The sequence below is a fragment of the Dromiciops gliroides genome, chromosome 3, assembly GCF_019393635.1.
Source record: "Dromiciops gliroides isolate mDroGli1 chromosome 3, mDroGli1.pri, whole genome shotgun sequence".
NCBI classification, from domain to species: domain Eukaryota; kingdom Metazoa; phylum Chordata; class Mammalia; order Microbiotheria; family Microbiotheriidae; genus Dromiciops; species Dromiciops gliroides.
This window is the reverse complement of record NC_057863.1, coordinates 630,628,213-630,647,517: the sequence shown is the minus strand read 5'-3', so window position 1 is coordinate 630,647,517 and position 19,305 is coordinate 630,628,213. Positions and strand designations below refer to the sequence as shown.

At 42.5% G+C, this 19,305-nt stretch overlaps 1 protein-coding gene across 4 annotated transcripts in view; it reads right to left on the bottom strand.

The window, feature by feature from the left end:
- Positions 1 to 1,010: 1,010 nt before the first annotated feature.
- The window catches only part of NPHP4 (nephrocystin 4), a 169,888-nt gene continuing 151,593 nt past the window's right edge, over positions 1,011 to 19,305 (bottom strand). For all 4 annotated transcript variants that reach the window (XM_043998123.1, XM_043998125.1, XM_043998124.1 and 1 more), the window contains 7 exons: positions 16,695 to 16,851; positions 14,963 to 15,051; positions 14,186 to 14,271; positions 12,577 to 12,748; positions 11,233 to 11,412; positions 4,438 to 4,581; positions 1,011 to 1,657 (listed from right to left, as the gene is read on the bottom strand). In XM_043998123.1, the coding sequence (XP_043854058.1) occupies positions 1,517 to 1,657; positions 4,438 to 4,581; positions 11,233 to 11,412; positions 12,577 to 12,748; positions 14,186 to 14,271; positions 14,963 to 15,051; positions 16,695 to 16,851 (969 nt within the window). In that variant the 3' untranslated portion in view covers positions 1,011 to 1,516. The remainder of the gene's footprint in view (positions 1,658 to 4,437; positions 4,582 to 11,232; positions 11,413 to 12,576; positions 12,749 to 14,185; positions 14,272 to 14,962; positions 15,052 to 16,694; positions 16,852 to 19,305) is intronic.

Below are 19,305 nucleotides of genomic sequence, written 5' to 3'. Positions count from 1 at the left end.
AAAGTCATAGAGCTAAAAATAATCACCTCGACTCTCAGTTAAGAGCTGGGACTTTGTAGAAGATATCTCCAGCCTGGGAACTGGAGAAAAGGCATTTGTTTGGACAGGCCCTTCAGAGAATCCTTGGGTTACGAGTTGAGTTGGCCGATTGATTCATTTGTTCAAATGTTTACTGAAAGGAAATGGCAAACCACTCCGATATCTCTGTCAAGAAAAGCCCAAATGGGGCCACAGGGAGTGGGGCACGATTGAAACAACAACAATGACAGGTAGAACTTAAACCCAGGTCTCTACCTACAGGGCAAGTCAAGTAACACCTGACCATCTCCCAGGTTAACTCCAAGACCCTAAATTACAAAGCAACTGATGATCTGTATTGGTGGAGAGGGTTTTCCTCACTGGGGGTTCCTTGCCCCAATGAAACTGCAGGTCTAAACCAAAAAATAATATTAATAATAAAATAATAACTGACATTTATATAATTCTTTAAGGTTATTGTGGTTTTTGTAAGTCTACAGGGCACTTTGCATGTGTTATCTCATCTGACCTTCATGACAGTCCAGTCAGTAGTAGATACTATAAACATGACTGTTCCCATTTTCCCAAATGAGGAAAATATGGCTCAGAAATGATAAATAGTTCAACAATGGCCACATGAGTAGCAAGTTTCAGAAGCAGGATTTGAACCCGGGTGTCTCCTGGCTCTGAGCCTAACACACTTTGGACCGGTATGAAGCAGTCTTTGGTGCATGCATTAATTCCCCATGAATGAGTTAACTAGGTGCCAACAAGATGCATTACAGTCTCTTGAGTGGCTCACCAGTACCTTTCCCTACAAGAATAACTGCGATGGAGGAAGAAGGAGCCTCATACCAACAACAACAGCCAAGGTCGGCTTGCTAACATTTGGAAAACTGCTGAAAGGAGAAAATGAAAAGAAGCTAATTTCTTTTAAAAATAGCAATTTAAATGATAGAAACAGAACAACAGAGGAAAACATCAGTGTATATAAAATATGTAGTGTATTTGTACAAAATCCAATAAGGAAAACAAATGTTTCATAAAAATACTTTTTTAGAAAATCAGCAAAAGTTAAAAACAAAACAATTTGGTAGAAAGTTACAATTCCCAGCAGAGCCACAGGAACGGCAATGTCCCCAATGTGACATCACAGGCATGTGGCTTACTGCTTAAGGACTCTGCTCCGGAATAAATCACTGTGATTTTGGCTGCTGCTTGATTAGACTCAGGCTCACCATAAATAAGGAGGGAACATATGCTTTCAGTCCTCTGGCCAAGTGCAGGGATATCTCAGTGGGTTATCTGTATCCTAAGACAAATGGCAGGGGAAAATACCAAAGGAAGAAAATCTATCCAGCAGCAAAATCCAAAACCAATGATACCATGCAAGTGGCCGAGAGATAAAGGGATTAGGACCCCGTCATAGGAGATTCCATGAGACTAAAGTGTCGACAGATATGGCGAGAACACAGGAGCCTGACCAAGGTCCTCCCCTTTATTGGTAGATGACCTTCACACAAAATGTCTCCTCGTTTTTGTCTTCATGGTCATTGATGTAAATCAGAATTTCCTCCATCCCTGTGTTGTTACTTGGAGCAAACCGCAGGCCGATGGTGTATGTCTCCCCAGCATCAACCTGAAAACGAGTGTGACAGACAGATTTTTCAATCTTTTTCCTCCATAGACTCAATGAAAAAGTGAATGGGGTGCACTTGCCTTTAAAGAAACCCCAGCTCATATTCCATACATTGTCCCTCCCCCCAACAAAAAATGGCCTCATCTGACAAAAAGAAAATTCACAAGTTGTCAGAGAGTCTAGCAATCCACCCTGAGAGCCTAAAGACTGCAGAGCTCAAAGGAAAAAGAAGTAATGACACTCTAATAAGTCAGAAGTCATCCTTCCTGACATGAATTTGGGGGAACCTTGGGTACAGTCAAAACCAACTTGCACTTGGTTCCATGTCCCCCCCAACTAACTATGATCATACCACCCCTTCCCAAAGCATCCTTGAATGGTTTCATGCTTTGTGCTGAATCAAGCCTAAATTTGTCAGCCTGGCTCTCTGAGCGTTCCACAATCCAGCACCAGCCCAACTTATGAGGACTGGTGGTGCAATGGATAGACCACTCAACCTAGAGTCGGAAAGACTTGAGTTTGAATCTAGCCCCAGGTACGTACAAGTCCTGTGACTCCGGGCAAGTCACTTAATCTCTGTGTGCCTCAGTTTCTTCATATGTAAAATAGGGGTCTTAATAGCACCTCCTTCCCAGGGTTGTTGTGAGGATCAAATGAAACAATATTTGTAAAGTGCATAGCATAGATCCTGGGACACAGTAGGTGCTTATTTAAATGTGTGTTTCCTTCCTTCTTCATACAAACCTCTGTGCCTTCCATCGTGCTGTTCAATGTGCCTGAAATGTTCCCTCTGTTCCCCCACCCCCCACTTCCATCTATCACATTCTTCCCCATCCCTTAAAGTATAGTCAATAGAGGCAACACACGGATAGTGAAGATGGAACCTCATTTGGATTCAGGAAAAGCTGGGTTGAAATCAGGCCTCGGGCAATTATAAGCTGCGTGACCCTGGGAAAGTCCTTTCCCACATCTGGCCCTCACTCTTCTCAGCTGCAAAATGAGCTGGGGTGGGCCAGGGGGGAGGAAGAAGACTGAACTTAGTGGCCTCTAAGGTGCTTCTGGTTCTAAATCTACAATCCTCTGATCAATGTCCCCTCTTTCATGAGGCTTCCCTGGTCCCGTAAATGACGAGGCCCTTCCTGCCCGGCACCTTCCATCTGCACTTACACAGTATTATTCTGCAGGATAGTTATCTGGGGATCACCCCCTTCCCTAGACCTGAAGTCCTCTGAGGGTGAGTAGTCTATGTTCTATAAACTGTCTACTTTGCCCAGCTCCTAGTAGCATACTCTACACATGGACCAGGCTTGTAAATGTCTCTGGTCAAGTTCGGGTAATCTCAGTGTGTTATCTGTGCCAAAGACAAATGTTCAGGGAAAACACCATGGGAGGTTCACACAGAGAAGACTTAATAAGTGTCTGTCAAATTAACTTCAAACCTACCCCCTGGGAGCCCCGCCTCTGGGGGATTCACTTCTGTCATGACAGAAAAGCTGAGGGTGATTGGAAGCCACGTTTTCTTAGGGCAAGGCCACACTACAAGGGGCCTGTGGTCAAAACATCAATGCAGAACCTTCCTTCTCACAAAGTCTTTCAAAGTTTCAAGGCAACAACAACCACAACCCCCCCAAAAAACCATCTAGGCATTTTCCTTTACAACAGCACTCAATGAGATAGGAGAGGGAATCCCTGAGGAGGTGAAGCCTAAAGAATATCTCTCTTCTATTAAAAGAGTAGTACAGTTTTCCACTCCACTCCCAACCTCAGGTCCAGGAGGTCTTCACCTGTATGTCATCTGCCCTCCCCTCATATGGTGGTCTGAGGAAGCTTACAGACCCCTTCTCTGAAATGTGTTTCATGTCCATATAACTCTTTGAAGGAAATATCGCAATTCAATTAGATGTTAGTGAAAATAAAGAGAGAAATAGACATACACATATGTGTGCATGCATGTGTGATTACATGCATGTTAATAGAAAATCACATGTACATATATATGATATGTGTATATATTCATACTGTATGCTAAGTGTATGGATACATACCATCAACTTGGGTATGTGTGCGTGTGATACACACACATATATAATCAGAAACATTTAGTCATATATATCCACACCTATATACATACACATATATACAATATCCATATCTATCTATAACTACACATATATGTATATATATATATACATTGCATGTGGATATACACACACACATATATAGATAGATACACACATATAAACATACATACCTATATAACCATCCGTCCATCCATCCACACACACACACACACACACACACACACACACACATCTATATACACATTCACACACACCCCTGGCCTAGAAAAGATGGGAGAATACCAAGTATCACAGACAAAAGTTTGAGTTTTTAAGACAAGTCACCAAATGTAGTTTCACTAAACGTAATATTTGACAAAGCTAATCAAGAAAACATCAAGGATAAAGAACGCAGGAGCTCCTGCCAAGTTCAATTTCAGGGGTGGGGTGAGGGGAAGGGAGAGCTACAGAAGAGCTTTCTAGAAATAAGATCAGATGTGCACACATCTGGTCTCTCTGTATAGCAAGAGGCACTTAACCTCAATGGAAGGAACGCAGCTCCTTCTTCTCAGATCTAGCCATTATTAGAGGGAATTTGTCTTTCAATGCAATGCTTACTGATGTTTTTAAGGTTTCTCAATAAGAGGTATAAGGCAGAAAAATAGGAGGGAAGGCAGAGAAGCCTCTTTAGTGAGAGTTTCTGAGAAGCCCGCTACCTACCTCAAAGGAGTCTTCCTTGAACTGCAGCAGGTCCGGGTGGTTGGTGTGTAGGCGGTATGCTCTTTTGGAAGGGTAGGGATTGGTGTATGTGATCCTCTTGTTAGCACCTTTGCCACAACCAGATGGCAACGTGATCTCAAAAGCCTACAAGGGGCAAGTGGGAGGATAAAAAGAAAGAGGCAGCATTACAGGACCAGTCAATCAAGAAGTAGGTATTAGTTGGGACACTGTGCTAGGTGGCACAGTGGATAAAGCACCGACCCTGGATTCAGGAGGACCTGAGTTCAAATCTGGCCTCAGACACTTGACACTTACTAGCTGTGTGACCCTGGGCAAGTCACTTAACCCTTATTGTCGTTTAAAAAAAAAGCAAGTATGGAGGTCAAGGTGAATTTCATAGCAACATGCAATGAACATGATATTGTTGTGTTTCTTCTAGAGTCAAATAACACCTCGATATGAACAAAATGCAGCTGGTCTGCATCCTACAGGGGAAGACAATGAGGCAGGAGAAACACATGTAAGAGGAAGAATGAACTATTCTTCCAAAGCATGGAAAGACCCTATAAAGGAAAAAAAAACAATGTGAAAGGGCAAGAATACACAGCCTACATTACACAGAGGAGCAAAGAAGGAAGAGGAAAGATCATTGACCTTTGGCACTAATTAAAAGGGGTAAAACTTTCTTTAGAAAAGGGAGGAGAACCACCCCAGGAAGAAGCCGCATCACGTGCTCCAAGGAATGAAGATGATAGCAGGTGAGAAGTCACCCAGTCACGATCAGAGGAAGAAGGGATGGGCAACAGTAATTGGTAAATAACCCCACCAGACTGTACACTCCACCAAGGATCTGTTGGCCTTAAATAGACAATAGGGAGGTTTGCCAGAAGTTTTCTAGGGCACATATCCAGGAGATGGAAGAAAGTCTAGTGAGGTAGGTCATGCCTAGCAACCACTACCAACTCCTGGTGAGTCACACGGGGCCAAATAATACTGCCAGGAATAAACTAGACAGAATGTCTGGGCAAAACCCTGGGCAAAATGAAAAAACTAAAACTAAAACTAAAACAAAAACTCAACTCAGCCGAAAGCCTCCGAGGTACAAATGAAGTTTTCATTATCACTGCTGGTTGAAAGTAGGGGATTTAGAAGAGAAAGGGAAATTTAAGAGGTGAAGAGCTCTAAAATTATGACATCTGAGAAAAGGATTTAGATTTTAGACCACAGCTTAAATATGTGAATAATGGGTTCTTGACCAGTGATAGAATACACTTGGACAAGAGCCAATAAAATAGATATTTGTTGTCCTGGCCCCTGGAAAAATCAGATCAAGAGGGTTTTTAAACAAAAATATAAGAAAGAAAGCTACCTATGTTTATCTGTCACACTTGGTGTCCTAGGTTTGTAGGTCCAACATAAGAAGAACAGCAGAGGGAGGCAAATAACTCAAAGATATCAGGACAGAAGACTGGAACAAACAAGCGTGGCCTCAGTTGTCTTCTACGTACAAATGCACAAAGTATGGAGAACAAATGGGGTAACTAGAAATCCCAATGCGCAGAGGCAAATCTGATCCCAGAAAGTGAGGGAGAGAGAAATTGGAGGCTGGGAGAACCATGAAGTGGCTCCTGCAATAGTCTAGGCAAGAGGTGAGGAAGGCCCCAATTGGGCAGTGGAGACGTGGGTGGAAAGAAGGGGATGTATGGGCAATGCTGGCAACTTGTATATGTGGGCTAAGAAAGAGTGAGGATAAGAAAGGTACCAGGAGTGTCAGTATGCGGGACTGAAAGGATGGTCACCATCCGTAACAGAAACAAGGAAACCCAGAAAAGGAGAGGGGCAGGGGCAAAGAGAGTGAGTTCTACTCTGGGCACACTGAGTTTGAGATGTTTATGAGATTTCCAATGTCCAGTAGGCAGATGGACAAATAGGATTAAGGTGACTATAGAGCTCTAGGAGTCATTTGCATAGAGATGATAAATAAATACCTGAGAACTGATGAGGAGACCAAGAGAGAGTACAGGGAGAGGAGAAAGCCCAAGGCAGAATCTTGCAGTCCACATACACAGTCATGCAGTGGGATGTGGTTGAAGATCCGGCCAAGAAGAAAGATGGAGCAGTCAGATGGGTAGGAGAGGCAACAAGGTGATCCAGTGGATAGACCAATAGACTAGATTTGGGAGTTAAGAAGACCTGAGTTCAAACCCTTCCTCAGACATTAGGTGTGTGGTCCTGGACAAGTCACTTACCCTGCCTGTCTCAGTTTCTTCACCTATAAAATGGGAATAATCACAACACCTACTTCATTGAGTTCATGTCAGGATTAAATGAGATCATTTATGCCAAGAGTTTTGTAAACTTTGAGACATTACATAAGTGTTAATTTTAATTATTATTAGGAGATTTGAAATTATTATTATTATTAGGAGATTAGAACTGTGAAAGAATAGTGTCATGAAAATCCCCAAAGGAGGACTGAGGTCAGCAGTGTAAATCATTGCAAAGATGTAAAGAAGGATGAGAATGGAGAAAAGGCAATCAGATTTGATTGATGGGATGGCTTCGGACACCCAATTTCGAGAGATCAGTTCAAATTCAGTGATGAGGTCTTAAACAAGAATGCCAGGGAAGTGAAAAGTGAGACACAGGAGAAGTTGAGGCTGGCCAAGAAAGGGAGAGAATTGAGAGAGATCAAAAGCTGACAAGATGGTAGGGAAAAGTTAATGTGTGTCTGAAGAAGGCATCCTACCAAGAATTCTCAACAGGTTAGGATGATGGGTCCAATCTAATAAGATGAAACTTAATTAACAGAGATCCACATAAAATTCTACCTTTGGGTTCAAAAATCAGTGTCATGGGTGAGGGATGAGGGAAGTGAGACAGGAAAAGAGTCACCATGGAAATGATGTTGGCTCTTTGATAGAATTCGAACTTAAGATGCCTTGATTGTATAAGATGGCAGCCCTTGTCCTCTCCCCAGGGCAGATGACATCTGGAATACTGTTGTCAGACCTTTTTTTTGTTTGTTTTTTTGGGGGGGCAGGGTAATGAGGGTTAAGTGACTTGCCCAGGGCCACACAGCTAGTAAGTGTCAAGTGTCTGAGGCTGGATTTGAACTCAGGTCCTCCTGAATCCAGGGCCAGTGCTTTATGCACTGTGCCCCCTGGAATACTGTTGTCACGTGTGGCTCCCCCAGTGAGGGGGAAGAGTGTTGAGCAGAGGATGAGAAAGACCTGTATGAGAGCCAACTGAAGGTTTTTAACCCTGAGAAGTGAAGACTCCTCTTGTGATGGGATGAGATGTTTTCTGCTTGGCTCCAGGATGCAGAAGTAAGGGCAACTAGTACAGTCACTGAGAGGTAATCTGGACTGCTCTCACAGTCCAGACTAGGGAAGGCTGGTCCAGTGAAAATCCCTTTCCTTGAGAGGCTTCTTCAGGCAGAGGTTGGAGAGGAGATTCTTAATCAGTTACTCTGAGGTCCCTTCTAATTCTGAGATTTCGGGAGTTTGAGATTACTATCTACAGCATAAATAGTCCCAGGTTAAAGACCAGGTGCATGATTATGAGATTTAAGAGGGTGTCATACATACAGCCACCTGGACATTGTACAAGGTATTTGAAAATGATCACTGCGTCATTTCTGCAACGACACAGAAACTTTTAACTTTGAGGGATTCGGTTTTCAGAACTTGTCCTGAATTACTCAAAGAACAATGCCAACAATGCACTGCAGGAGAAACCAATGAACTGGAAGACAGGCAATCTATTCTCTACAACAGCATATGCCACTAACAAGCTGTGTGATTTTCAGTACATCACCTCATCGCTCTGTAATTCAATTCCTTCATCCATAAAAATAAATGCATACTTTATAATTGATTATTGTTGTTATTATTGTTATTTTTGAGAGACAGTGTGGTACAGTGAGGAAGGAGCTAGCCTTAGAGTCAGGAAAATCTGGGCTCAAAAACAGCCTTTCAAAAATAGTAGGTATGAGACTGTGAGCAACTCACTAAACACTTCAGTGTTCTCAGCGAACTGCAGAGAAGATGCCACCTTCATCTTCATTTTCACTTTCTTCATCCCCACAAAATACCAGCTCCAGTATTTATCACTATTATTATTACAATGAAGGGGCTGAGCTAGATTAGCATCACAGAATTTCAGAGATGATCTAGCCCACCAGAAGAACACTCTGCTTTACAATAACTCCAGCACATGGTCACTCAAACTTCCATGAGAAGCATCCCACTCCCTTGTGTGAAATTTAAAATTGGATATTAGATCATAAATCTCCCCTACTTAACTTTTCCCTTAATTTATCTCCCAGACTAGTAAATGGAAGAAGCTTCTGGTTTTCTAGATAGAGCCTTTATTGTATATAAGGTGTTGTTGATTAGAAGGATAGGAAAGTAGAAATACAGTAGAAATCGTCTTAAATCTAGGCTTAGTCTATATTTCTTATAAAAACTCACCAAACCAAAAAAGGCCACCTTTGGAGTGAGGGAGACCGTCTGTGCTGCGCCGCCAGGAGTCCCGCCAAGCAGGCAAAAAAGGCCTACTCTGCTTCTCTCCACCCCGGAAGTCAAAAAACCCGGCAGGCAGTCTGACATGCGCAGCAGGCGGACTGTACCCGGCAGGCAGTCTGACATGCGCAGCAGGCGGACTGTACCCGGCAGGCAGTCTGACATGCGCAGCAGGCAGACTGTTCATCTCCTCCCCAAAAGGGTGGTCCTTGAAAAACTGGCGTCTTTCAGTTATCCTAACTGACTGTTAAAAACTTTCATATTTTACCACACTTGCAAGGTAGCCGTGTCTCTTATGCTTGGGTCTAATTGCTAGGTAGTTTTTTTTTTTTCTCTCCCATCAAGCATACATTTGGTTCTTGGTCAATTCCACTCATTACTACTAGCTTTGGCCTCAAGATTCAAGCAGAATGGGGGCAGCTAGGTGGCTCAGTGGATAAAGCACCAGCCCTGGATTCAGGAGAACCTGAGTTCAAATCCAGCCTCAGACACTTGACACTTACTAGCTGTGTGACCCTGGGCAAGTCACTTAACCCCCATTGCCCCGTGCAAAAAAAAAAAAAAGATTCAAGCAGAATAAGCCAAAAGCCTCTTCTACAAAAGAGCCCTTTAATTGCTTGAAGATGGTTGTCCCATCCCTTTGGGATCTTCCATCCTCCAGGCTAAATATCCCCAATTTGTTCACTGGTCCCCATGTGGCCCAAACTCAAAGCTCTTCCTACTCCTCATTGCCTACCTCCAGCTTGTCAGTGACCTTCCTAAAATGCAGGCCTCAGCATTGAACCCGATAAGCCAGATGTGGCCAGACTTGAGCAGACTACAATGGGATTCCTGCATCCTTATTCCTGGAATCTCTGCCTCTCTTAACAAAGCCCAAGATTACAATGGCTATCATGGTAAATATGTCACATTATGGACTTGGACTGACTCTGTGGTTCCTGGAAACCACTCCGTCTTCTGACAAACTACTACCTAGTCAGATCTGCCCCGTCTTATGCCTGTGGAGATGATCTTTTTGAACCCAAGTGAAACTTCACATTTATTGTTATTGAATTGCATCTTAATTACTCTGAGGTCCTTTACAACTCTGAGATTCTGGGACTAGCATATGTTGTACAATGAGCCCAGCCTGGTCTATGGCTTTCTCCAAGTCACTGATCATGTTCAACAGCATAAGGCCCAGCAAGGATTCCTACATGTTCTTCTCAAGACCTTCTCCCAAGTTAATGCCAAAGTGTTCATGACTAATCTCTGAGGCTGTTCCAATTTCACCTCATTGTACAATCATCTATCCTACAATATCCTGCTCAGAAACTCTGTGTTTCTATGACCCTTAAGAGAGAAGCTCCAATACTCCCATATGTAATCCTCCTTTATTCACACGTCTGATCCAGAGAGGGGAAAAAACTGAAATCAAAGAGCTTAGCAACCTTGCTTTCTAGGTAGCTATTTGTATTTCCTTTAGGACAGCCCTAGCTCTAAAAGAGATTACACACACACACACACACACATACACACACACACACACATCTATCTATCTATCCACACACACTGTGTGTGTGTGTGTATATATACACACACACATATACATATATACAACATATGTGTATATATACTGCACACATTTTGTGTATTTCATTATACAAAAATATAATTTATAAAACAAATGTTATAAAATATAATTTATATTCTCAAATATATTTTACATACTTATAATATATAATTTTATTAAAATAGAAAAACATGGTTATGTTCTATGTGTAGGACATAACCATGTTTTATGCTCATATATATGTATAGAAGGTGGTAGAGAGGAAGAAAGAGAAACTCTCCTCAATTCATCTTACTCCCATAAAGAATGAGGCAGAGAATTATCAAAAGCAGACCAACATGGGCTATGAACATTCAACTAATGAATCCAATCAAAGACAGCTGAAAAACTTGCCTAGAGGTGATGTTTGTTGAATGTAATCGTAACGATGATAACAAGACCTCACAATAATAATCAGGGGGTTGCAAATTGCTTTTTCACAGCACCCCTTTGAGGTGAGTGATATAAGCATTATCTTCATTTTGTAAAAGAGGAAACGGAGGCACAGGAAGATTAAATGGAGGGTTGAGAAGCCAGCAAGTCTAGTTCTGCTTGCTCGAAGACTTAAGTTTTTTCAACTACATCTTGTTGCTTCTCTGACTCACAATCACTCAAGATTTTGGCTGTCAGATACCTCTTCCCATTAAATCATACAAGTGGCTGTGACCCTTCACATACCTTGGAAATGACAGGCTGTCGGCTGGATAGGCACACAAGCCAGGAGGCCACCAACTGGTGGTAGTCAACATCCACCAGATTGAGATAAAGGAACCGGTTGCCAGATCGCTGAGGCCTCACACCAACATGCAGGTCATGAATGCCATTCCGTGAGAGCATAAAAACTCCCTCAGGGTCCAGCTGTGCGATGCCACAGGAAGCAGAAGCAGAAACAGGGTGAGCTATTAAGTGTTGCTTGGGGTAAACAGAAGCAAATTCTTAAACAAGGTCAACAAGTGCTTTTGCTCCACCGGTGCAAAGCCTGGCTCCACTGACCACCCAGATCTGCCATGCCATTCCTTGGCAGGTCGCAGGCTCTATCTGCTATTCAAGAGTAGCCATTTGTCTTCACTGGGAGGGAAACTTGACAGTGAAAAGCTTCCCCCACTACAACTTCCAAGAGCAGAAGATCTTTTGGAGAGAGGAAGATTAGAGCCGCCTCAGAGTGGTTCCCTCCCACCAGGCTGCGTGACTGACTGCCTATCAAAAAATGTTGTCAAGGGGACTCCTATTCATATAGGGGCTGGACCAGGCGACCTCTGAGGCTCTTCCAACTCTATCTAAAATGCTGGGATTGCCCTTTTGGATATCCCAAGGCAGAAAGAATCTGGAAAATTCTAGTCTTGTCAGCCAGCTTGGAATGTCACCTGAGTACATGCCAACCAATTTCTGCCTTGATGTTAAGAAAAAATGAAGTGAAATGCCACCATCTAAGAAGCTAAGAGTCACCTTCATTTGAGGCAAAGCCAGAAATACGTCATGGTAGGTTTTGGCTCAGCCCCTCCTCCAAAGATTTAACTGCTCTTTAAGGGTCTGCTTCCCGAAAGATAGAATTGAAACATTTCTTTTTATTTCAAAAATTAACACACCGGTAACGGTATTGGTGTTTCTCTTATTATTCAGAAGTATAACTGCGACTAAATTAATTCTAAATCAACGATTAGTCTCTAGATCACACTAATTCTAATAATTTGCCCTCTGGGTTTTTATACCAATGAGCCTACATTTGACAAGTTTAATAAAAGGTAATTTTAATGAAGATTTTATGATAATGAAATATTCTTAATTCAAAATGGGACATACTTAATACGTGGGTATGTTATTTACATTGAGCTCATTAGTATAGTGTTCCTTTAAAAACTAACCTGTCAACAGAATATGTCAGGTGAATTCTAATTACAGGGTCTTTCATTAATCTATCCCTTCCATCAAACTTAGTCAGTGAGCAGGCAGAGACAACAGATGAGGTTAAGGGGAAGGCAGAAGAAGAGCCTTAAGTAATCTATACCAGTAGAAAAGTCTTACCTTTAGTTCATAGGGGTGTGAAGTGAATGCTTTCACCTTTCTAACGGTTTGTGTGCCACGAAGAACAAGGGAAAGGCGGGTCAACTGACCAGTGACACAACTGACATCCACCCGTTGGAGAGAATGGAGGTAGATCTGCCATATTTGAATAGGGGTAGCCAGCCAGTAATCCCTATGACAAGACACAAACATAGCTTCGCTTTTCCTTTGCCAAAGAAAAAAGAGCACTGATCCTATGTTAGGGAACTCATATTAACATTCCAAAGAACATATGGACCAAGCTCACTTTCACTTAAGTCACACTGTCATTTTACTCAGTCTCTCTTTCAATGGAGACTCGAAACTCCTATCTCTGGTGTTCAATACATCCAGGAGCCATGAAATAAATTAATTTGCTGGATGAATGAATGAACTCTTCCTCTCTAGAGGTCTTTAAAGAGAAGACATACACTCCTTTATTTGAAATAATTTACATACAGTCCCGCTTGAAGGGAGGGGACAAGGTAGATTTCTCTGAACTTTGGGGTAAAATCTTGAAAAAAAAAAGTAAAATACACCACAACGAATGTCTCATATCCTAAGTGTCAAAAATAAATGATGTCATCCAGCTTCCTCTACCCCCAATGGGTCATGGTATCCCACCTTTAAGTGGTACCCCTGAATCATGCATGCTATTCCATCAAATCCTCAAGGGCCCATTTCCTTGACAGATAAACAGACTGGAGGCCCTTTCCCTTGACTTAGAATGGCCGGGGCTTCTTTGTTTTACTTTGTTTTGTTTTTCAACATCTCATAGCTTCTGTTCAAGATTGTAGGAGCTGTAGCTAGGTTTAGCATCCAAATTCAAATGAGTCTTCCTGAGAGCGAGTCTCTGACACCTGTTCAAAACTAATTGCTACCTTCAAACCCGAACCAAATTCAGAAAAAAGCAAGAGGATGATGGGATACCTGGCAAACAATACCTGTGGGAGGTCAGGTAAACACAAATGATTTCACCTGGAGAAGGGAAGGGGAAGGGAAGATTTACTGACAGGCTTCTGCCATACGAGGGTGATCAAACAAAGGATCATGCTGAGAACGGAATATAAACTTAAGTTGCCACATGAAAGGTTTAGTTTAGAGACCACAAAAGGAAACAATGGTATGGCTGAGGGCAGCTGTGGGATCTTTAAATAACTGGTTCATATCCATGGTCTTCCTACCAACTAAAAGATAAGTTCTTGGAGGTCAGACAATGCTTCCCTCATCTTTTATCTCCTTGTCAGGAACATTTAGCATAATTCTATGCCCATAGTAGGCATTCATTTATGGAATGAACAAGTGAATAAAGAAATGCCCCTTGCTGCAGATCTTTAAAGATTTATATGTGTTTGCTGAGAAGGAAGGGGAACAGGCTAAATGACTTCTTAAATATCCGTGTTAGACTGACAAGTCTGACTGTTAGGAACAGCATCTTAGTTAATAAGGTCAAATTTGGGACTACAGTCAAGAGAAGTCCTCACAACCAGAGTTTCACAAAAGAAATAGATGAGCCTGTTTTCTCTGCCCCACACAGGCTCCTAGAGAGCTACGCTCCCAGTCTCTACACCTTCTGAATTTGCTTACTTACATATAAAGAGCAACAAAGAATTTTTTGATCTGTGGGCTTGGACCTCCAGCCACTTTCAGAAACATGTCCTGTGGTTCCCCTGGGCCCTGAGAATAAACATCAGGCAGCATCATTAAGAGAGTTAACCTAGAGATCAAACCAGCTAATGAGGCCCCCAGGGTTTTGTTGGCTCTTCATGATGCCACCCTCCTCCTGCCCCCAAACAAATATAGGACTGGAAGACCCCTCCCTTCATCTTCCCCACAAAACCCCCAAACTATCAGTTTCTGGCACTAGTTGGAGCTGTTATGATTTCATTACAACAGAGGAAAACTACTGATTTTATAATTCCATGTTGGTTTCAGTAATTAGATTTTGCAAGAGTTCTTATCAAGTTTTCTAACCAGTCATAATACAATTATTGCACTGGCCTGTTTACACAATGGCAATTAACAAGTGCCTTAATTATCATTTACTTTGCTGTATGTAATTTTTCTGTTTGTTTTTGTTTAGATTCAGAAAGCTGATCTGGGAGCCCATCGGCTATCAAGAGTAATAAAACTCAGGCATGGCACCTCTCATAAGGGCTACAAAATAACCCTCCAGAACCATGGAAAGCAACCAGAGTCACCTCAAATGAAGAGATGGCCAGCTGATCAGGCAGCCAGTAGGATGGGGTAATCTATTACTGAAGCAATAGCCTGAGAGCTGTAGAATGAAACTCATGGGGAGCTGGGAGAAACACAATGGGGGCATGCTCTCTGGACTCCAGATAGGCCTTCTTGCAAACACACCTACCATTTTTTTGGTTTCACAAATGACGTTTGGGTCACTGCATCGAACGTGGATTTGGGGCTCCTTACCAGGCGTTCCTCCTACAGGGGCACCTAGAGAAGTGGAAAAGATTCAGAGATCGGTAGCTGTCCTTTTCAGGGACAAAAACAGCTCCACTCCCCTGCCCACATGGGAAATCACATTTAATGTCTTGGGGAGTCCTGGACAAAGACTAAAGGCAGAAAGGGACCTTTGGAAATCTCATGCCTCCTCCTTTACATGTCATCACTTAGGTCAGAAATGGGCAAAATCTTGGAAGAAGCAAAAATGTATCACTAGTTTCTCCATCCAACTGGAGAGCTTCAGATACACAGGAATGAGGTTACTATTTTACTGCACATGTAGGACAAGATTAGATGTCACAGTGAATAGAGTTCTAAACTTGGAGTCAAGACCTGAGTTCAAATCCTACCTTAGACACTTCCTAGCTCTGTGACCCTGGGCAAGTCACCCAACTTCTCGGCCTCAGTTTTCTCATTCATAAAATGAGGACAATAAAAGCACCTACTTCACAAGGTAGTGGGAGTATGCATAAAGCACTTTGTAAACCTCAAAGTAACACAGAAATGTCTGCTATTATTATTAATAAACTAGTATATCATAGATATAGTGACATTTTAATTCTAAGTTGCTTGGTTTTTTAATGGTCTTCCTTTCTTAAGGATTCATCAAAGGGGTATTTTAAGGTGAAAAACCAACCCTGAGAAGCAACATGTAAATATGAGAATAAACAAAATGCCAGAGTAGCACATTGGGATTCTGTGTTTTGAAAATAATTCTAGATAAATCAGCATTTATTAAGCACCTACTATGTGCCATATACAATGTTGGGTGTTGGGAATACAAATACAGGCTCAAAGCTGGAAATGTCCTTTCCTCAAGGAGCTTATTCTCATCCTCCCTCCCCCTCTCTCTCTGCGTATATATATATATATATATATATGTATATATGCATATATATCATCTATATCATATCAATATCAGTATCTATATTCATATCTACATCTATATTTATATTGGTTCTAAGTAACCTATAAAGTATACAAGTCACAAGTCTGAAGAACCACTTGAGGGTACTTGTCTGGCTGCTAGGGAAAAGCCACCCTAAAAAGCCTGCCTTGGATGCAGTCGCTACATTCATTAAGTGTAGATGGCTTTGTTTTTGCCGTGAAATTCTCTTCTCATGTCACCTTATGGACCATGCCGGTTTGGAGAGATTTTGCTAGAATGAAAGGACTTCAAAGGGCAGGCTCTAGGCCTGTCATCAGAGGAAGGACTCCATTCAATTTGGAGGGGCACCTCGCTAAGTTGGCTGCAGGTGATGGATGTTTCAACCACAGCAACTCTCAATGACCTTCTCCCAAGTCACAGAGTAGTAGCTATTTGTGTCAGCAGAGGGGTTACCCACAATGACAAATCCAAAGTTCTTAGAATATAAGAGCAAGTATTCTACCTCATTTTTGAGTTGGCAAAAAAAAAAAAGTCACAAGCAAATTGGAAAAAAAACAAAAACCAAGTGGAAGAAACGACAATGAAGCCATGTCATTTTGAGTTATAAAGTTGGATATGAAAATGTTTGTGGAGAAAAAAGTGACTTATGACCCATAATAGGATGTCATTTGGATGGGCTTCACTCGTACCCACAGGGAAGTCTAGGGCAGAATGGTTTCTCCAGCACACTTGCATGAGGCCTTACCGGGCAGGGTATGCCAAAGAGGGAGGCGGATGGACTTCTTCAGGAAGGAGAGCTCCGGGTGATAAAACCGAAATGTCTGATCCACCACATGGGGTTGATATTCCACATTCACGCACAGGATGGCAATGGGTTTGCCACTGCTCGAACTAAATGATACCTGGTATGTAAGCAGAACCACACTGGTATCACAGAAGAGCAGGAATCACAGCTTTCTGCTTAGGTTTCCCATCATCACCACCATCACCATCGTCATAGCCCACATTTCTGTAGCATTCCAAGGACCAAAAGGCCATCTATAAACATGATCTCATTTGATATGTGCAGCTGCTGCAGGTGTTGCAAACTACAGAGGAGAGAACCAAGACTCAGAGAGCTGTTAGACTTTTTCAGTAGTCAAATGGCTGGAAACTGGATTCAAATCCAGGCGTCCCTGACTCTCAGGCCTGTCCTCAGAGCCTCTGTTATCCCTATCACCATCATTTTATAAATAAGGAAATCAGGCATAGAGAGGTTAAGAGGCCAACCCAGGGTCACACAATCAATCAACATTGATTAAATGCTTACTATGTACCAGGTACTATGCCAACTTATTGAGATACAAAAATATAAAGACACACAGGCCTCTACCAGTAAATGACAGGCAGCATTTGAATTTGGGTCCCCTGGTCCCAATTCCAATGTCCTTTCTACTTCACCAACTGCACGCTGTCTCCCAAGATCTGTCCTTTCCCTTAAGAAAGGGTATTTTTTAGTCATCTGATACAGCCTGGTCCAGAAATCATGAGAAGCCTTGGTAAAATGAAAAAGAAAAAAGAAGAGCTAACCATCTAGTTTGTCTAGTCAAGGGGTCTCAGGAAGCAGGGTGTCATCCCATTAAAAGCAGCCAAAGCCTAAGTTCCAATCTAAATGCATCTTGTAGTCAGAGAATTAAGAGGCCCTCAGAGATCACCTGGTCCAATCTGTATCTGATCCAGAATCCCTTCGAATAACAGCTTCCACATTGGATATCTAGCCATTGCTTTTTTTTTTTTTTTAAAACAGGCCAATGAGGGTTAAGTGACTTGCCCAGGGTCATACAGCTAGTAAGTGTCAAGTGTCTGAGGCTGGATTTGAACTCAGGTTCTCCTGAATCCAGGGCCAGTGCTTTATGCACTGTGCCACCTAGCTGCCCCCTAGAATACTGTTGTCACGTGTGGCTGCCACAGTAAGGGGAGAGAGTGTTGAGCAGAGGATGAGCAAGACAGTGAAGGGTCCTCAAGATCACCCTGCATGAGAACCAACTGAAGGAAGTGAGGGTTTTTAACCTGTCCTGAATCCAGGGCCAGTGCTTTATCCACTATGCCACTTAGCTGCCCCCATAGCTATTGCTTGGTCTAAGGGGGCGAATTTTTTTAAGCACATGCTATGTGTCAGGCCTCATGCTAGGTGCTGGTGACATGAATCCCCAGAATGAAATAACCTCTATTCACCACAGGTGTAATTGCCTTCCAATGGCAGAGTCAATTCATGGTGTTCCAAATGTCTTTGTGTGTGTAAGCCATTAAAATGTTTTAATAGCCTAAGATGCATGAAGGCATTTGGAATGTTATGCATAAAAATATAAATATACAATGAATAAATATAAAGCATAAGTAGCATAAACACAATAAAGAAACAAATAAATACATGCAGTGAATGAATAAATAAATGAGTGAATGAAAAGGAAGGAAGGAAGGAAGGAAGGAAGGAAGGAAGGAAGGAAGGAAGGAAGGAAGGAAGGAAGGAAGGAAGGAAGGAAGGAAGAAAGGAGGGAAGGAAGGAGGGAAGGAAGAGCATACAGGGTAGGAAGGAAGGAAGAGCATACAGGGTAGTTAACCACAAAGTGGTTTGGGAGGGAGGGCCCTTGAAGTTGAGGGGGGAGGGGAGGCGGGAAAGACAGGATTTTGAACACAAATTTCTAACCATCTACCCACTGTGCCACACCCCCCCTGAGGCAGCCTATTCCACAATGCACACTTTGAACTATTAGAAAGTTTTTCCTTCAGTTCAGCTCTTGGGTCATGTTCTCTGGAAACTCATTAACTCAAAGGTTTTCAGAGAACTCAGCACAGTAGAGATTTCTAGGATAATAAGTGGCTGAGATCATTCATTTTGCCTTGAGAGAAGCTGGAAATGAGCTCCATCAACCTAATACCGAGATGGTCATGGTAAGTATCAGAAGGGTTAGTGAACATTTTTATAGGTCAGCAAATGGTTTTTGAAAAATCTATGAGCTACTCAGAGTAATCTGTATAATTCCATATTCCCTTCATACTTCAATAGTACTTCAATTCTCCTTCAATACAAAGAGAAAAAGACGGGTGGATGCTGTGGCGGGAGCAAAGGATGATAGACAGGCTCCAAGGGCTCCCTCACGCCCTTTCTGGTGAGCTGGTTGGGGTCATGGACAAGAGTCACACAGGGTGGGCAGGCACGGATGGGTCAAACTCTGCCTTGTGCCAGGGCGCTCCCCAGTCAATGATGTCATGCATCCATCTGAGTTTCCATACTCTGGGGCTCCATGGGCATGCCCCCACCTGCACTGATGCTACACATCTGTCCCCAACTAGGCCGGTCCTCTGACAGCTGGGAG